The following is an 18972-nucleotide window of genomic DNA, read 5'->3' on the forward strand; positions in this document are numbered from 1 at the left end:
AGCAAAGAGAAACGGCATCCATCATTACTTTGGCATGAAGTGTCTCAATTAATAAAAATAAAGAAAAAACAATGAATTAAAAAGTGTGTCCAAACTTTTGGCTGGTACCGTACATTTGAATCTGACGAACAGAATTGTTTTGGACATGTGATCCATGTTAAAGCTTAGTTTCAAACAAACAAATTCAAATCTTCCCAACCACATTCAAATTCAAATCTTGATACACAACTTTCAAAGAAAGCACAAACACTGTTTAATCGAAAACTACCTTGACTTCAGAGATGATTAACACCCAGTCCCGCTGCTTGTATAATTACATCCACCTTAATCAAGTACCTGTTTTAGTTAACAAACACCTAGACAAAGTTCATATCTCTAATCATTAAGATAAAGCACCATCAAACAGTTATTTCTATTTGTGGTGTTTTTTGAACCTTACTGTAGTAGTTCTATTCTCATGAACTGGCCAGTTCAGGATATGAGGTCAGTAACATGCATGTCAAGTTATACGGTTTCCCTGTATTTTGTACAGGAAAATGTAATTTTTTGGCTAATGCTGCGTACACTGATTTTCATACGGGAAAATTACGTTTTGTATCAGAGATTTTTTCTGTTACTCTGAGAAAATTTTCTTAGCATGCACCATTTATTTTTTCAAACACGCATGCCCAATGAAACAGAACTATTTTCGATTTATGTGGTTTTATAGTTGCACGTGGTTTTCTCGGTCATTTAAGTACATCGGCTCGGACTGCCCAGACTTCTGTGACGGCTGCAGAAGTTATGTTCTGCCAATTTCTCATGGAACAACATCCCCCCTGACTGTGGCAGACCATTTTTCACAGCAAGTGAAAAAAAAGGTTTCCCGACTCAAAGACTGCACAGGTAAGCATGTGTTTTGTTTTGTTTTTAAAAGTTTTTACTGTTTGCATGTAGGAAAGCTTCCTCCATTATCATGATAACTTAGGGAGGTGATACTGGGAGTCGCCGTTTATACAACGGCAACTGTAGTTACCCGGCGCTTTCTGGTTTCGCTTCCCTAAACATTTTAATTGCTGATAGACATTATATGTAGACACAGATGACCAACACCCGTTACTACCATCAGTTGTCAGTAAACTGGAAAAGTATTGAATGAAGAGTAATGGTGGTAACGACTGTTGGTAACCTGTCTCTAAAATGTGTAGTAGGGGATGGAAGCAATTTAACACCATCTACATGTTTGCCGTGCTCTGATTTTCTTTTATTGACCAGGAAAATAATAGATGTATATTGGGGAAAGGTCTTCGATGTAAAAACTGCTCTGGGTGTTGTCAGGTTTCCAATGCTGAAACAACTTTTTACTGCTTTGCTGTGCCTCCCACAGAGCAATGCAGATAGTGAGAGGGCTTTTTCATTGGTTAGGAAAATTCATACTGAAAACAGAAATTAAAATGAACTGTGATGAGGAGCTACAACTGCTACCCAAGCAGTGATATTATAGCTCGTGCCAAATTTGCAACATCTTTGTACAACAAAGAACACTCCAAAAAGGAATAAGATTTAAATTCTTGTTATAAATTACTGGGAAGATTTTCAATTTAACTTCATAATTTATTAATATTTTCACTTATCCTTGTTTACATAATATACTTGATGTGCTTCAGTCATCTTTAGTTGGATCTAACACTGCTTGTGGTGTCAACACTTTTTTTTCTCAAATTGAACTTTTACTAACCTTCATTGACTGTTTGACATGATTATATATAATTTATTACATGTAACCTACTATTTTAATTAACATACCTACTTAGTACTGCTGTTATATTTCAAGTAATTTTCTTTGGTGGAATGTAATATTGTAGGTGATGTCAACACTTGTCAAATAGAACTTTGTGTAATTTTTATGAACTATTTAATATTAATACATTTTATTTGAAAAATTTACATCAATAATTCTGGCATTACTGATACAATGTATATTAAATAATTAAGTTTATAGTTCAGTTATTCTCTTTAGTAGATAATTGTTTACTTGACTGTACATATAGTCCTTTTTAATTCAGTTGTTTTCTCTGGGATCTAAAATGTCTTTTTATTCAGTCCATGCTTATTTGATCCCTTTAACTTGATGCAGTGTGATAAATATGCCTATTACAATAGGAGTGTATAATGTGGAATAAAACATTCGGTGCTTTGGATTATATATTGAAATTTTTTCTCGTGTATAAGGGCTCATGGGTGTATGTAAGGAAAAAGTACAGATTTTGGCTACGTTTACACTAGACCGTATCTGTCTCGTTTTCTTCGCGGATGCACTGTCCGTTTACATTAAACCGCCTGGAAACGGGAATCCGCCAGCGTCCACGTATTCAATCCAGATCGTGTCAGCTCCGTTGCTGTGTAAACATTCAAAATACGCGGATACGCTGTGCTGAGCTCTAGCTGGCGTCTCATTGGACAACGTCACTGTGACATCCACCTTCCTGATTCGCTGGCGTTGGTCATGTGACGCGACTGCTGAAAAATGGCGCGGACTTCCGCCTTGTATCACCTTTCATTAAAGAGTATAAAAGTATGAAAATACTGCAAATACTGATGCAAATACTGCCCATTGTGTAGTTATGATTGTCTTTAGGCTTGCCATCCTTCCACTTGCAAGTAGTAAGTGATATGCGCTGGGATCTCACACACAGCGGCTCAGTCCCGAATCGTGGCTTGTGCACTTCACTCGCGTGCTGTGTGAGCTGCGCAGGGCCGGAGTGCGCACCCTCCAGAGGGCACTCGCTGTTCAGGGCGGAGTGATTTGGAGCGCAGGATGCCTGCGGAGCCGAGCGTATCCGCGTATTGGCGTTGCTGTGTGCACGGCTAACGGTTTTAGTGTAAACGCGAATCGTTTTAAGAACGTTAATCTGATGATCCGCTGATTCGACGTAATGTAAACGTAGCCTTTGTAAGGGCATGGGTTACTAAAGGTTGACATGTATGCAGTAACACCATGAAAAAGAACAAAACAGTACACCTTTCAGTCTTGAAACTAAATAGCCCTCAACCTTACACCTCCACGGACTTACACATGACGGCTACATTAGGTCACACAACTGCTCAGTAAAGGCAGTGGTATGATTACAAATAAAGAAAAGAAAACCGCTGAGTAAAAACAGCATGTATGCTACCCTACGCTTCGCTCAGGGCTAACCACATCAACTCTTAAATTTATATTTAAGGCAATAAAAGCTGTGGATACTTACCAGGAAGTAAGGAAACCCCATTTCCGAGCAGACAGAAGAGTTTACAGCCTCTGACACTTCACTGGGTGTTATAGATGTGGAGAAAAGGTTGCAGATAGCAACACCAACAAGGTGAGATGTTTGTGAGCTGGAGTTTCATGACATGGTACTGGGAAATTTGTTTTGAAGTATATTTACAACTAAATATTTTCCTAAATTTTGTGCAAATTTCCAAAAAAAATGGTCTCAAGCTTCTCAGTCACAAAAAGACTCAAAAGCACAACTTGTTCTGTATTTATTTATTTGTGGCAGGGAAGGGGACCATTAAGATCGAAAAGATTAATGGTTCATTGAGGAATTGCATACATGTCATAGGGTCAAATCCCTTCACAGTAAATTAAACAATTCTCGCAGTACTACTACATTGCATTTGGCCATTGCAAAATCCGAGAAACTTACAGCACCAGTCAAAAGTTTGGACACACCTACCTTCTAATTCAGTATTTTTTTTCTTAAATTAAGTATTTTATTAATTAAAAGACACTTCTTCATGTCTAAGTAATGATGGACTGCGTTTCTTTTCACTTAGTTGAGTGGTTCTTGACGAATATGGATTGCTAAAAAATTGTCGAATAGAGCTATTTACTGTATTATTAATTACTGTTTGGTGGTGTCAAATGCATTAAGAAGGCAAGAAACTCCTCCATCAAGGCAACACTGATCAGACAAATGGGTGGCACACCACCTCAATCACTCAAAATGAAAAGGACTACCATACTTAGCTTTGTGACATGGAAAACAGGTCACACCAATATCACCAGCACAGCACAGTATAACAACAGCCATGCAGAAAGGAGCAGATCCATACTCCATATTGATTTTCAAATAATTCCAGTCCTGAACCCCACCAACCATCATCCGCAAAGCATGCTGGGAATTGTCATGGATCACGCTGTGTCACTGTGTTACTCTAGAGAGTTTATTAGCCGATCCAGACCAGCGTGACCCAGAGAAGAAAAGCAATCTGCTGGTCACACCAGCAAAATCAATAGCGCACAGCATAGACATGTTGTGCCTGAATCAATCTGGTTCCTGAACAACAGCCTTGAATCTTATTTCATTTCAGTTTGAGGAGACTACAGTACTGTGTAAAAGTCTTAGGCACCCTATTGTTTGGGGGGTTTTTTTCTCCATACAAACTTTGTTATAGATTTTGCTTTTATGACTTCTACATTATCGAGTCAGTCCAAAAACATTTTAGAGTTCCAAATGTTCATTTTCCAGCACAAAATTAAATGTTACAGGAAAAAAAAAGTTCGTATCTGAGCAGTATAATACATTACAAGAGAGCACTTTTCAGATTAAAAAAGAAAACACAATGAAGGCTGCTGGGTTTTGGTGCAAAATTAAGGAGCGAGTGTGACAGTCAGCGTGTCCAGAAGAACTGTGGCTGGTTCTGTAAGATGCTCAGTAAAACCTACAGCTCATTTCCTTATAAAACTGCACTCATTGTACCTGAGACTACTTTTTTCTTTTTTTTTTAAAAAGCAAAGGGTCGTCTCACGCCAAATATTGACTTTGTTTATTTTATTATGGCTTACTGATTACTGTTTATAGTGTTTATTTATGTTGAAACATTTCATTTCATTATTTTTAAGTCATTTTTGCTCTCCAGCATTTCTTTACATGTGCCTAAGACTTTTGCACAGGACTGTAAAGAAATCTCAGATATTCTGAGGTAGCTTGACAGGTCATGCAGCAGTGTTTCAGTCCAAGTCTTACACAATCTTGCATCATGATTACAGTTAAATCAGTCAAACTGGAAAAACGAACTTTTGTCATTCCTTGGCCTCATCCAAATAATAATCTCATCTCATCTCATCTCATTATCTCTAGCCGCTTTATCCTTCTACAGGGTCGCAGGCAAGCTGGAGCCTATCCCAGCTGACTACGGGCGAAAGCCAAATAATAATATATCTCTTTAAAACAATGATAAGTCTCTTTAAAACTTTAAAACAGTTAAAATAAAAGGAATTATCTGAAGACATTTTTAGACTCAGTGTTATGGGCGAGTGTTTCGAATGCCATCTTTCTTAATACTCATACATAACATTAAGTATGCAGTGGAATATGGGATCAGTAAGAGCTGGAATCGGTCATTTTGTTTCTCTAATGGTGCTGATGAAAACCAAACCAGTCTACATAAATGACAGAGAGAGAAAACAGAGAAATTTGCAACTCTGAAGCAATGCTGGCACTCATTAATTATTTTCTGTTTTAATTACAGGAGCTGGGAGTCAAGAAACCCAGAAACAGAGCTACACAGCCCACTGCCTTTGGACACTGCAGTCCCTAAAGGACAAAAGCACATTTGTTAAGTTATCTCGAAACAACTCCGGGGGCGAAAAAAAATAAAGTCTGTTTGACATCCACAATACTTACTTACTTACCCAAACATTGACTCAAGAGAATCATCATGATCCTACCAAGTTCGTTTAATCACGGTGTCATAACTCTAGCCAGGAACTGGAGTTAGGAGGATGTTGTAGAAATAGAACACATCAAATATATGAGTTTACATTTTATGATCGAGTGAAGTTTATCTAAGTGCACTTTAATAGGATGGTATACAGGAACCACCGATAAACTGAACATAAAAGTCATGAGACCAACCAAGTCACCTGAAGCAATTTTCTTGCTAGCCTTGACACACACACACCTTTCCCTTTAGGTAAATTTGCAAACTTTATCACAGAACACTATGCTTTGCTCTGTGCAAAGTGTTCTTCTGGAGAAATGGAAAGTCATATACAGCCAGTCATATCATGTCACCTGAAAGCTAATGCTTGTTTCTGTAATGAAAGCAGTGTGGGATGAACAAGAGACTCCATTTGAAATTTAATGAATGTGTACAGGGATTGTGCTCCACATTAATATGAATTAGAGAACAACAGAGGAAACATGGAGCCTTACAACACCAAGGACCATTGTTTTGGAGATGAGCAGACATGAGAAGACAGAATAGGACAGACTTTTGTTTAAGTCTGCTTCATACACAGTAAGAAGAAAAAAGTAAATGTCAATTTATGTACTTTTTAATAAAGCTCTGCTTTTATAATCCTCGAATTAAATGCCTAAAAGGCATACACTTGTGGTACCACCCAAGTGGCACGTATTTGTATCTTGAAACCCCAGTTTAATAGATTTTTTGAGCAAATACTTAGAAAGAAAGGACAACAAATAGTTCTCTGAGCTCAAAATATCATTTACAATTATTCATTTGGTCAATGTTTTATCCGAAACAAACAATTTGGGTTTTGGACTCAACCTTCTGTAAGGCCGCACCACTGAGTTCCCACTTTAATAACGTGCTCCATTTCATGTAATTATCTATAAATAAAAATGAAGTAGTACAAGTAAATTTGAAACCAGGAACTATAAAGGTTCCTGTGAATGAGAAACTACATATGAGGGTGTAAAATCTCAGACAGGGTTCCTGGAAACTGCCCCTTTCTGAAAGTAGTGAGCAAAAACCATGACCGAGAAAAAAAAATCATTTCAGCAAGAAATCATTAAACCGAACCTCACAAATGCTCACACATTCATCTGCAAGATTATTAATAGAAAATAAAACTTTGTTTCCATAGCAACTGTTTTAGTCCATATGGAAAGTGTCTGCTCCTGTTGCCAAGACAACCAGCCCACGGTGAACTCGGAGCTAAGCGAGGCACTGAGAGCTGACGATGCTTTCCCCACTGTGCCTGAACAAGAGGAGGGTTGGAAAACTCAACCATGGTGTGAGGTGAGCTTGAAAGGTTGTAAGGCTGCATGCATGCCGAGGCTTGCAGTGTATCGGGGAACAGATGTCTTGGAATGAAAAATGACACCTTTTCATAGGACGTGTACAAAATTCATTGGAAATCTTTCTTCAGCAACCACACCTTGGGTAGAGAGGCTCACGGTGACTAAAGGCACCACAAAGCAAAACAAAGCTTTGGGCCAGTGGGAACACAGTGGTTAGGATTCTGTTCTAGCACCCAGAAGGTGACAAGTTCAGCCAAAGAACTACAAGATAACCCTTGATGGTGGTGTTGGCGTTGGATTTTAGAAAGGCCCTTACCTCCTCAGCTCTATGACTAAATTGGTCTCACATTCTGCTTTAGTCATTTTGACTTAAAATGTCAGCCAAATGAATAAAATGAACGAGCCATATCTCATCCACATAGATATACAGTTAAATGAAATACTGTGACAGGGCCATGGTGCAAGCTGTTATTTTAGACAATGCTTTAGCTTGATCTCTCCCAGGACCTCCCAGCAGAGCATGCCTCAAAATTCCTGCCTGATAACTGCTTGAGAGCGACTGCTCTGCACGACTCTGCTCTGGGAATGCCGGCTTGGGAAAACTAGACCTAGAAATTCCTCGCAGAGGTCAGCTCACTGATTTCTACATCAGAGGAGTTACCAAAGAGTGGCCACATATGGTTGCTGTTACAATGAAAACAATTAAGAAGTCCTTAGAGGGACTTCCGGTTATGGCAGCTTGCTGAACAGACGCGTGCAAGACTGCTCTGCTACTCCAATCTTCAAATCCTTTCTAAAAAGCTCAATTTTGTGCATCATTCAGCCCAACTACAACACGAAGATTTAAGGAAAACCGATGAGTCAAAGGAAGACAAATCGCGGCCGGACAAACCAAACCGACCTAACGAATTTTGCAACACCAACTGCCAAAGCCAAGATGGCCACTAGCGGCGAGGCTACACAAGCTAGAGTTGGCGCCGGCCTTGCCACTACCGTTAACCCCGAGAAACAGTCAGAGGGAGACATTACTACTGCCGAGGGGGAGTCCAGTACATCTTTGACAACAATACTGGCAGCTATTAACACCATGAAAACTGAGTTCTCATCCAAATTTGATGGCATCCTGTCTGCGATTGAAAGTGTAAAGAGAGACATTACAGACTGCTCAGAAAGAGTCACACAGGCAGAGACGAGAATCTCAACAACAGAAGACAATGTTACTGCGCTCCAAGAGAAGGTGAAAAATTTAGAGGGGAAAAATAAAGACTTGGAAGAGAAAGTACTGGACCTAGAAGCTCGCTCGTGTCGTTCCAAAGTACGGCTTGTTAATCTACCTGAGGGCGTGGAGGGTGAAGACACCTGTGGATTCCTGGAGAGCTGGATACCGGAGGCGCTGGAGCTAGCGCCGCTCCAGGGGAAAATTACGGTGGAAAGAGCACACAGGCTTGGACCAAGAAGACCAGATAATACTAACTCCGCACCTAGAACCCTCATAATGAAGTTTCTAAATTACAGCGACAAGGAAGCAGTGATGAGAGTGGCTAGGGCGAAAAAACAGATCCTCTACAAGAACCAGACGGTGAGGTTCTATCAGGACATGGCGGCAGAGACGCACAAGAAGCTGAAAGAGTTCGGGGAGGCGAGGCGACAACTCCGTTCACTGGGGCTCCGGTACGGTATGATCCCTCCTGCCCGACTTATAGTCACCTACAAGGAGTGCTCACACATCTTCAGGTGCGCTGACGAAGCCGAGCGCTTCATTAAGAAGATCCAGTTGGATATTCATCCAGACTGAGGTATTGATGAGCAGATGACACCGTAACAAATGTCATCCAAAACTGCTGATGGAACATTATTTTGATATCTTGATACAGCGTAGGGACAGGAGCGGAGTGCAGAGTGAAAGTTAAGTTGTTACACTGAGGTCTGATCTCTCTCTGCCTCTCCAGCCTATTGATAAGGAACAATTCTCTGATTTAATATGAACGGTTTAATTAAGCAAATAGGGATGCGTTTTTTGTTTGCTGGGCTGTTGTAAAGGAATTTTCTGAATCATAGTAGCAGAGTAGTTACGCTTACTCTGTTTTTTCTTTTTGCTTTGATTTTTTTTTTTACAGCAGTATAGCTATACTGATCCTCATGCTGTGTGGACCAGCTCTTTGCTTTCTGGAGGTCCAGCATATGAAGGTGGGGGAACACCTGACGGGGTAATATTCAGGTGGATGGGTAATGGCCAAAGGAAATAATTTAGTTTTTTGTTCATTTTTTTCTTTGTTTAGTCTGAAATTACTCAAAGTGTTGGGAAAATGCAATACTACTTGTCCATATGTCTGTTGATCTAAAGGTTAGAATTACATCCTGGAATTGCAGAGGGCTACAAAATACAAACAAGGTCAAACAAGTTATGAACAGGATTAAAATATTACAGTCTAATATAGTATTTCTTCAAGAAACCCACCTAACACATGAAGACGAGCTTAAAGTGAGGAGGTGGAAGGGTAAAATTCTGTCAGCTCCCTTTACCTCTCAGGCAAGGGGTGTCATGATTTTGATCCATGATTCTATTCCACTACAAATTCATAAAGTTATCAAAGATAAGGCAGGGCGATACCTGATTATTCAGGGAAGAATTCTTAGGGAACAATTAATTCTGATAAATATTTATGCTCCAAACACAGACGAACCCAAGTTTTTCCAAAACATATTTCTTACCATTGCTTCTTTGCCTGGTGCTTGTATTATGGCAGGTGATTTTAATTGCACCTTAGATCCACGGTAGGACAAAAGTTCAGGAGTGGACCAATCACATCCGAGGAGCAGGGGTGTAATTCTTCATTTCATGAAAGAAATGAGTCTAATTGATGTTTGGAGGGAAGATAATCCCAATGGGAAAAAATATTCATGCTACTCCAGTACACATCAGTCATATTCCCGCATAGATTTCTTTCTGGTCTCAGCATTACTAAAATATAAAATAAAAGAGGTTTCCTATGAAGCCATACTCCTGTCAGACCATGCTCCAAACTCTTTAGTCTATTATGATTCCAAATTGACTAGTGATATTCCCAAATGGAGATTTAAAACAAAATGGATGGCAGATACTGGCTTTGTTTCTTTTCTAGATGAACAGATTAAATACTATTTTGAAACAAATACAATAGAAACCTCAGGAGGTATTAGATGGGAAGCGTTTAAGGCCTTTATTAGGGGACAAATAATTAACATGACTAGCTCTAAGGCCAAAGAAACTTACAAGAAAACAAAATCATTAGAAACAGAAATAAAGAAATTAGAAGACGAATATTATCAATCAGGTTCTCAAGATGTCCACCAAAGATTACTTCTGTTAAGAAGTCAAGTCAAGTCAAGTCAATTTTATTGTCAAATATGCTATACATGCTCGACATACAGCACAGATGAAATTTCAGTCCTCTCTGACCCATGGTGCAAACAGGCAATGCAATAAATAAAAGTAAAAATAGAATAATTTAAAAAACAAACAATATAAACAGTATAAAACACTCTAGATAAGAACTAGACGTAGACTAAACACTCAGATACATACACACACACACACACATGAATTGGTGCAAATAAACAAACAGTCAAGGGCACTTGAGGTATAGCAGGTAAACATGAAATAAGCACTATAAACAAACTAGCAGCTGTTAAGGTGAGGTAGTGCGGAATAGTGCAAATGAGCAAGGTAAAGTGAGATGTGCGGTCCCTGAGTTCAGTGTGTTAATGAACGATGTATTTATTTATTTATTTATTTAGCTTTTGCCATAGGAAGATCTCTCTCTCTCTCTATATATATATATATATATATATATATATGTACATACATCATGGCATGGGAAACCACAACAGCTTGTCTTTAAACTGTGGGGGAAACCGGAGCACCTGGAGGAAACCCACGCGGACACAGGGAGAACATGCAAACTCCACACAGAAAGGCCCCTGTCGGCCGTGAGGTTCGAACCCGGAACCTTCTTGCTGTGAGGAGACAGTGCTAACCACTACACCACCGTGCCGTGTATGTATGTATGTATGTGTGTGTTTGGGGGGGGGAAACTGTGAGGATGATATTTCAGATGCTGAAGGGGGGGCAGGGGGGTGTGCGAGCAGAATCTGTGGCAGGGGGCAGAGGGGGGAGGAGGGGCAGAACAGGGAGGGAGTTGAGCCTCCTGACTGCCTGGTGAAAGAAACTGTTCTTGAGCCTGCTGGTTTTGGCCCGGAGACTCCGCAGTCTCCTCCCCGACGGCAGCAGACTGAAGAGGCTGTGAGATGGGTGGGTGGGGTCACCTGCAATCCTGATGGCTTTGCGGGTGAGGCGGGAGTTATAAATATCCATTAGAGAAGGGAGAGAGACACCAATGATCCTCTCAGCTCCTCTCACGATGCGCTGCAGAGACTTGCAGCAGGATACGGTGCAGGCGCCGTACCACACGGTGATGCAGCTGGTCAGAATGTTCTCAATGGTGCCTCTGTAGAAAGTGTGCATGATGGGGGCCGGGGCTCTTGCTCTCCTCAGTTTGCGGAGGAAGTACAGACGCTGTTGGGCTTTTTTGGCCAGTGATGCGGTGTTGTTGCTCCAGGACAGGTCTTCAGAGATGTGCATACCCAGAAACTTGGTGCTGCTCACCCTCTCCACTGCAGCACCGTCGATAGATAGTGGAGCATGCTGGGTGTGCTCTCTCCTGAAGTCCACAACAATCTCCTTTGTCTTCTCCACGTTCAGACGGAGATTGTTGTCCTTGCAACACATGGCCAAGCGGCTAACCTCACTCCTGTAGATTGTCTCATTGCCATTGTTGATGAGACCCACCACAGTCGTGTCATCCACAAACTTAATGAAGAGATTTGAGCTGGATGTTGGTGTGCAGTCGTGGGTCAGCAGAGTGAAGAGGAGGGGGCTTAGCACACATCCTTGGGGGGCCCCCGTGTTCAGTGTGATGGTGCTGGAGGAGTTGCTGCCAACCCGTACAGTCTGTGGTTTCCCCGTCAGGAAGTCCAGCAGCCAGTTGCACAGGGAGGTGTTGAGTCCCAGCTGGTCCAGTTTATGAATGAGCTGCTGAGGAATGATTGTGTTGAATGCTGAGCTAAAGTCTATGAACAGCATTCTGACATACGAGTCTTTTGTCTCCAGGTGGGTGAGGGCTGAGTGGAGGGCAGTGGAGATGGCATCATCGGTCGAACGGTTGGACTGATATGCAAACTGGAAAGGGTCCAGGGCAGGGGGGAGGGCGGACTTGATATGCCACATGACTAGCCGCTCGAAGCACTTCATGAGGATGGGAGTGAGTGCGACAGTGCAGTAGTCATTGAAGCAGGAGGGAGACGGCTTCTTCGAGACCGGGATGATGGTGGTGGTTTTGAGGCACGTGGAGACAACAGCCTGGCTCAACGAGATGTTGAAGATGTCTGTAAAGACATCTGTGAGCTCCTCGGCACAGTCTCTCAGGACACGACTAGGAATGTTATCAGGACCCGGGGCTTTTCGTGCATTTGTCGTCCTGAGAGCTCTCCTCACGCTGTCTGAGGACAGCGTCAACACCTGGTCGCTGGGAGGTGGTGGGGTCTTCTGTGCCATGGTGCTGTTGTCTGCCTCAAAGCGAGCGAAGAAGTCGTTCGACTGATTCAGCAGAGACGTGGAGTTGTCACAGGTCTGCGGCGAGGGCTTGTAGTCTGTGATGGTCTGAATCCCCCGCCACAGGTTCCTGGTGTCTCTGCTGTCGTTGAAATGGTCAGTAATGTGCCTGGAATACTGTCTCTTGGCCACCCTGATGCCTCGTGACAGATTAGCCCTAGCTGTCCTCAGGCCCACCTCGTCCCCAGCTCTGAAGGTGACGTTCCGAGTCCACAGGAGCCTATGGACTTCCCCTGTCAGCCATGGCTTCTGATTGGCCCTTATGGAGATGGTTCTGGTGACCGTAACGTCATCCATGCACTTCCTCATGTAGGCAGTGACGGTCTCCGTGTACTCCTGGAGATCTGTGATGTTGCTGTAGGTGGCCGCCTGTCTGAACATGCTCCAGTCAGTGGTGGAAAAACAGTCCTGGAGTGCCTCTGAGGACCCCTCTGGCCACACACGTATCTGTTTTGTAGCTGGTTTGGTGACTTTAACCAGCGGCCTGTATGCTGGCATTAGCATAACAGTGGAGTGATCTGAGGCCCCAAGGTGGGGGAGGAGTAGGGCTCCTCCCCCACCTTGGGGCCTCACAATATAACACAATATAATGAAATATCTACATCAAAAGCTTTATCAAGCTTATTACGACTTAAACAGACGTTCTATGATCAAGGTGAAAAGCCTGGCAGAGTGCTGGCATGGCGCATCAAACAACTTCAGAATGAAAGATTAATAACCTCACTGCAAAAGGATAATAATGAAAATATTGTGGACCCAACTGAAATAAATGAAAACTTCCAAAAATTTTACAAACAGCTTTATAGCTCAGAAATAGGTCCAAATACATCTGATTTGAATAATTTCTTGGACAGCATCCACATTCCCAAGATATCAGAAGTAATTAAGGGAGAACTAGAGAAAGATATAACTTTAGTGGAATTATCTGTAGCCATTGATAGTATCAAAGGAGGGAAAACCCCTGGGCCAGATGGGATACCCATTGAAGTTTATAAAATGTTCAAGCATAGACTGATGCCACCATTATTAGAAATGTTTAAGGAATCTTTTCACAATGGAATCCTTCCAACATCTTTAAGGGGACCACTAATCACTTTGCTGCCAAAACCGGGCAAACCGAATAACAAATGTGAGAACTTTAGGCCAATCAGTCTTTTAAATGTGGATTTAAAAATTGAGTAAAATAATAGCCAGGAGACTTGAGAAAATAATTCCGGATATTATTGATAAGGATCAAAATGGCTTTGTACAAGGTAGGCAAGGCTTTCATAATGTTAGGAGAATTCTAAATATAATATTCGAGGAAAAGGGAGCAGCAGATACAGCATTACTGTCATTGGACGCTGAAAAAGTTTTTGACAGAGTGGAATGGCTCTATTTATTTGAAATCCTCACACATTTTGGCTTTGGAGAAAACTTTAATAAATGGATAAAACTACTTTATACAGAACCATATGCTGAAATCATGACTAATCGTAATATATCCAAGGTCATTAAGATACAAAGAGGATGTAGACAAGGAGATCCCCTATCCCCTCTACTGTTCATTATGGCTATAGAACCACTGGCAATAGCGGTAAGAACACACCAAAACATAACAGGCATAGCAATTGGACAGAGGGAATACCGGCTCTATTTGGAGATGACGTAACAATATTTCTTAAAAAGATGGAAAAATCAATTCCTGAATGACTAGAACTCATTAATGTATTTGGAAAAATCTCAGGCTATAAATTAAACAAATCAAAATCATCAATAATGTTCTTAAATCAATTAGAAAGTAAAAGCTCTCCTAAAATAGCCACTCAGTTTAAAATTGTGGATTGCTTTACATATCTAGGCATTCAAATTGTCCCACAAATTAAATATATTGTAGCTAGTAACTATGAACCATTAATGCAAGAAATCGCAAAGTTACTGGACAGGTGGACACCCATACCAATGTCACTAATAGGGAAAATAAACGTCCTTAAAATGAATATACTGCCTAAACTACTGTATTTGTTTCAAAATCTTCCACTTCCTCCTCCAAGTAACCTCTTCACTCAACTTAAAAGATTGTTTGTTAGATTTTTGTAGAATAACAGACGTCCCCGGACACGACTGTCGCTATTGTACTTACCATATGACAGAGGGGGACTCAAATGTCCCAGCCCACTCTGGTACTATTGGGCAGCACAATTAAGAACACTGTTGTATTACTCTACAGAGAGAGATGCTCCTCTCTAGAAAGAAATGGAGGAACTCCAGCTGTCTACCCCTCCCAATATATCTGTACTCAGCAAGCACTAAAATCCTTAAAAAGAATACAAAAAATCCTATTGTGAAAAATATGATTGTAGTGTGGCATCAAGTTAAAAAATATCTGAGAGAAATGTCCTCTCTCTCTCTGTCTGTCTTCAGCCCAATATGGGGAAATGACTCCTTCCCTCCAGGTAAAACAGACGGGGGATTTAAATCTTGGGCCAGTAAGGGGCTGGGAAAAATAGGAGATCTTTACAACTCGCAAAATGTGCTGATGACATTTGAAGAAATGGTTGATAAATTTAACATACCCCGCAATCATTTTTTTAAATACCTACAGTTGAGAAATTTCATCAGAACACATCAAAATCAAACATTATGCATCCCCGAAATGTCTACCATAGAAAAATTAATGAATAAAATTGTTTAGGGAGAGGTTTAATTTCCAAAATTTATAAATGCCTGATAGACGGAAGTACAGAAACATCCACATGACGGTTGGGGGCATGGAGAGAGGATCTACAGGAGGACATCCCAATAGGAAAATGGGAGGAGGCATGTTCTAAAGCACAATCGAGAACTACGAACACCCGCCTGAAATTACTGCAATACAATTGGTTGATGCGAACGTACATCACCCCAGAAAAACTTAACAGATATAATATACCTGATATTTGTATTAAATGTGAGAAGGAAAAAGGTACATTTTTCCATTGTATTTGGCAATGTATAGAAATGCAAAAATTCTGGAAAGAAATTAAACAATGTATTCAAAATATTTTGCAGATTCAAATACCCTTAATCCCACAGTTGTTTATATTAGGTTTATATCCAGATAATTTGAAGATTAAAAAATATCAACGAATGTTTGTAGACTTAAGTGTGTTAATGGCAAAGAGAGTAATAGCCCTCTCATGGAAAAACAAAGCCAAGTGTAAGCAAGTGGTTGTCTGAACTATCTACAACTCTCCCCTTAGAGAAAATTACACATACAATAAAACATCAACAACATCATTCTCATCAGATCTGGGACCCCTTCATTTGCTATGTATTGAGAACAGATTTTTCACGTGTAATGGAAGAGCCCGGAGACATGTAAACAGTGGCACTCTGCGGTACCTAATATGGCAGAAATGCGTTTTTCTTTTTCCCTATTCAATAACTGAAATGGACAAACTTAGTAACCTGATTCCCAACCAAGAACTGGATCAATTTGGAGAGCGGGTGATGGGGTGGGGTTGGGTTGGGGGGGCATGTTCGTTCAAGACATATAACTGTATTTCTTTGTATTTTCCTGTTGTCTTGTTATAAAAGCAATAAAAAAGAATGTTGGTAAAAGAAGTCCTTAGAGGTCTGGTTACAAGATCTGTTGGTGCTTATTTAACAGGATGTGTCAATTGTGGAAATTAAATCGGGGACCATTATTAAAATTACAGTACAGTTTTAACTTCACCAAGGACTATACAAATATACAAACTGGAAGAAACCTCTTCACCCAAGACCAGCAAGGTTTGGCAACATTAACATGTTCCAGCTCTGTTGAGCAAAACAGATGAGGAAACAGTGAAGACTAAATAAGAAAGAAAATCAATAGAATCCTTACTGAATTCAACAATTAATCCATGAAGCCTCAAAAAGACTGATTATAGCATCGAGATTATGGCTATGCTAATATTTTATACCAGTTAAACTGAAGCACTATTTTCCTGTAGATTACTAATAGATACCACAGTGTTATTATGGTACTTAATGATAACTATGACTTTACTTTGTTGTTTTAAAGTAACTCGAAATTTCATGCTTTTGACCCGAGAAGAGAAAACACAATATGCTCACAGTTCATGTGGTTAAAGTTATGAGAACACTGTTGCTAAGCAACTGGCCAGTCATATGCTAGCTTATGACTGAGGCTTAATGTAACTAACTAGCACGTCTTTATACAAAAAAGGAAAGGCAGAATGACACTGGAAATGGGACAGGAATATTGGGAACGTCAACATCTTCCTCACGTGTTGGTAAATTGCCAAAAAAAAATAGGTTGTGTGTCTAAAATTTCACTCGTAATCATACTTAGCATAGGCACGGCTGTATTGAAAACATCAATGCCGTGTCCTAACTCATAAGAACTGTAAGCTATGAGAAAAGTTTGACTTTGGGAGTTAGGAATACCATAATAAGTGAGTCATTCCGGTACAATCATCTCATAAAACAATATACAGCATATGTTTATAACATTTAACCATGACACAGCCACATGTTTGCTAGTGTACTTTGTTATGGTAGTGATACGCTTGGCCAGGATATTACCACAGTTTTACTTTGATTCTTATGGTGGCTTTTATTTCAAAGAAATATCATAATAACTATGGTGTAATCATGATTATTACTGAAAACCATGAATATATTTTGCATAAAAAGTCCATGGTTAATTTTCATAACAAGTGTGTTCACCATGCTCTAAATTAATTATGTCCTCTTGATTTTCAAGTGCTTACAACATGCCACTCTCATCACCACCCTGACCACAAGCTGCAAGCTCACACTCCAAGTGTGAGATTAAGCATGACACAAATCAAGTGGAAAGCCTCAGTAAAGTCTGTTTACAATCCAATGTCGATAACTTAATCAAGCTCTAGTAACAAAAATAGCAATACTTACGTCCCCAACACATCCTTGAAATCGTAGATCTCCTTGATATCAGACGTCTTTTTCTTCCACGAGTGTCCATCTTCACCCAGGGGCATCTTGTTACGATCAAATATTGTGTAGCTGGGAGACAGAAAGCACAGTTCAATCACCCATGCTAGGTTTCTTGGTACGTAATCCAGTAAGCTGCATTATTTTGTCTGATTAATGTCACTGATGAAAGAACAACTGTTTACAGCTATTATAATGGAAGTTTCTTGGTATTCTGTAAACTGGTAGAGGATGGGAGAGATTGGCACAGTAATTTGAGAGGTTAAGTCACATTATTTTACCATGTGCACAAGGGAGTGCAGATCAAGAATGAGATTGCAGAGGGAAAAGTTTACAGCTAAAGTGCATTTTGAAAAGTCTCAAGTGACCCAACTCATCTTGGGTCATTTGAGTGGCGCAATCTTAGAAATGCACATTTTTATAGCGTCAGCGCATGGGTCAAAGTGCACATTAGACAAGGGTTTATATTATACGATGAATGTTTAAAAAAAAAATTCCATTTCCCCTCTTAGTCCAGTGTTTAAGGTTGTGAAAGTGAATTCAAATCACAGAACAGCCAGAGAGGCCTCACTTGCCTCTTCAGCATGGATAAACACATCTACCAAATAGAAATGGATGCAACATTAAAATGGTCTTTGTAGTGGGACTATAATTCCTCTGAAAAACAGAACAAAAGCATTCATTTTCAGAAACGGGCTTACGGTAATCCTATGGAAATGTTACCTTGATGAGCATTGACCATTATAACAATTGCAGGGGGAAAAAAACTCTTAAACTGCATTGTTATATTTGCCTAAATTGAGTTTCTAACAAAGTTTATCAATCAATAACATTAATCAATCAGATATGAGACATTCCCAACAAGATATAAGGGATGCCAATGGATTCCATTCATAAACTTTTTTTAAATTCAATTCCAAGATGAATTTTTGTCAAAATGATTACAATTATTTAATTTGACCAATTGAAGCAAGGATTTGAACTTCCTGAAGAACTATTTTAATGCACTGAAAGTAATGTTTCTCAGGTTACTAATGTCAGCCTCTACATCTGTGGTCAGCTTGTGAATGCTATTCACCGAAGCATGTCAAGGGAATTTGAATGTTTCTGTTGATATATTACTTAGATTTATTTGCATTTACCATACATTTTTAAGATCCAGAATGTTGCATTTCGAGAAAAGCAATATGTACACCCCTATAAAAGACATGAATAAGGCCAAGGTTACAGCTGGATTGGAGGGCATCCTTATTTCATTCTTGGGGCCAATTTATGCTGACAATGCAGTCCTCGCAGATGGTGTCGCAGATGGCGTCTGCGTAGCCCCCCCACCTTCGCAGACACTCTGCGCGCAACTCCCAAAAATTG

At 40.3% G+C, this 18972-nt stretch overlaps 1 protein-coding gene across 1 annotated transcript in view; it reads right to left on the bottom strand.

Annotated features, from left to right (window-relative positions):
• camk1b (calcium/calmodulin-dependent protein kinase Ib) overlaps positions 1-18972 on the bottom strand; it is a 67010-nt gene that overhangs the window by 39740 nt on the left and 8298 nt on the right. The window contains exon 2 of the mRNA XM_060910340.1: positions 17566-17676. Coding sequence (XP_060766323.1) covers positions 17566-17651 — 86 coding nt within the window. The 5' untranslated portion in view covers positions 17652-17676. The remainder of the gene's footprint in view (positions 1-17565; positions 17677-18972) is intronic.

The sequence above is a fragment of the Neoarius graeffei genome, chromosome 26, assembly GCF_027579695.1.
Source record: "Neoarius graeffei isolate fNeoGra1 chromosome 26, fNeoGra1.pri, whole genome shotgun sequence".
Lineage (NCBI taxonomy): Eukaryota > Metazoa > Chordata > Actinopteri > Siluriformes > Ariidae > Neoarius > Neoarius graeffei.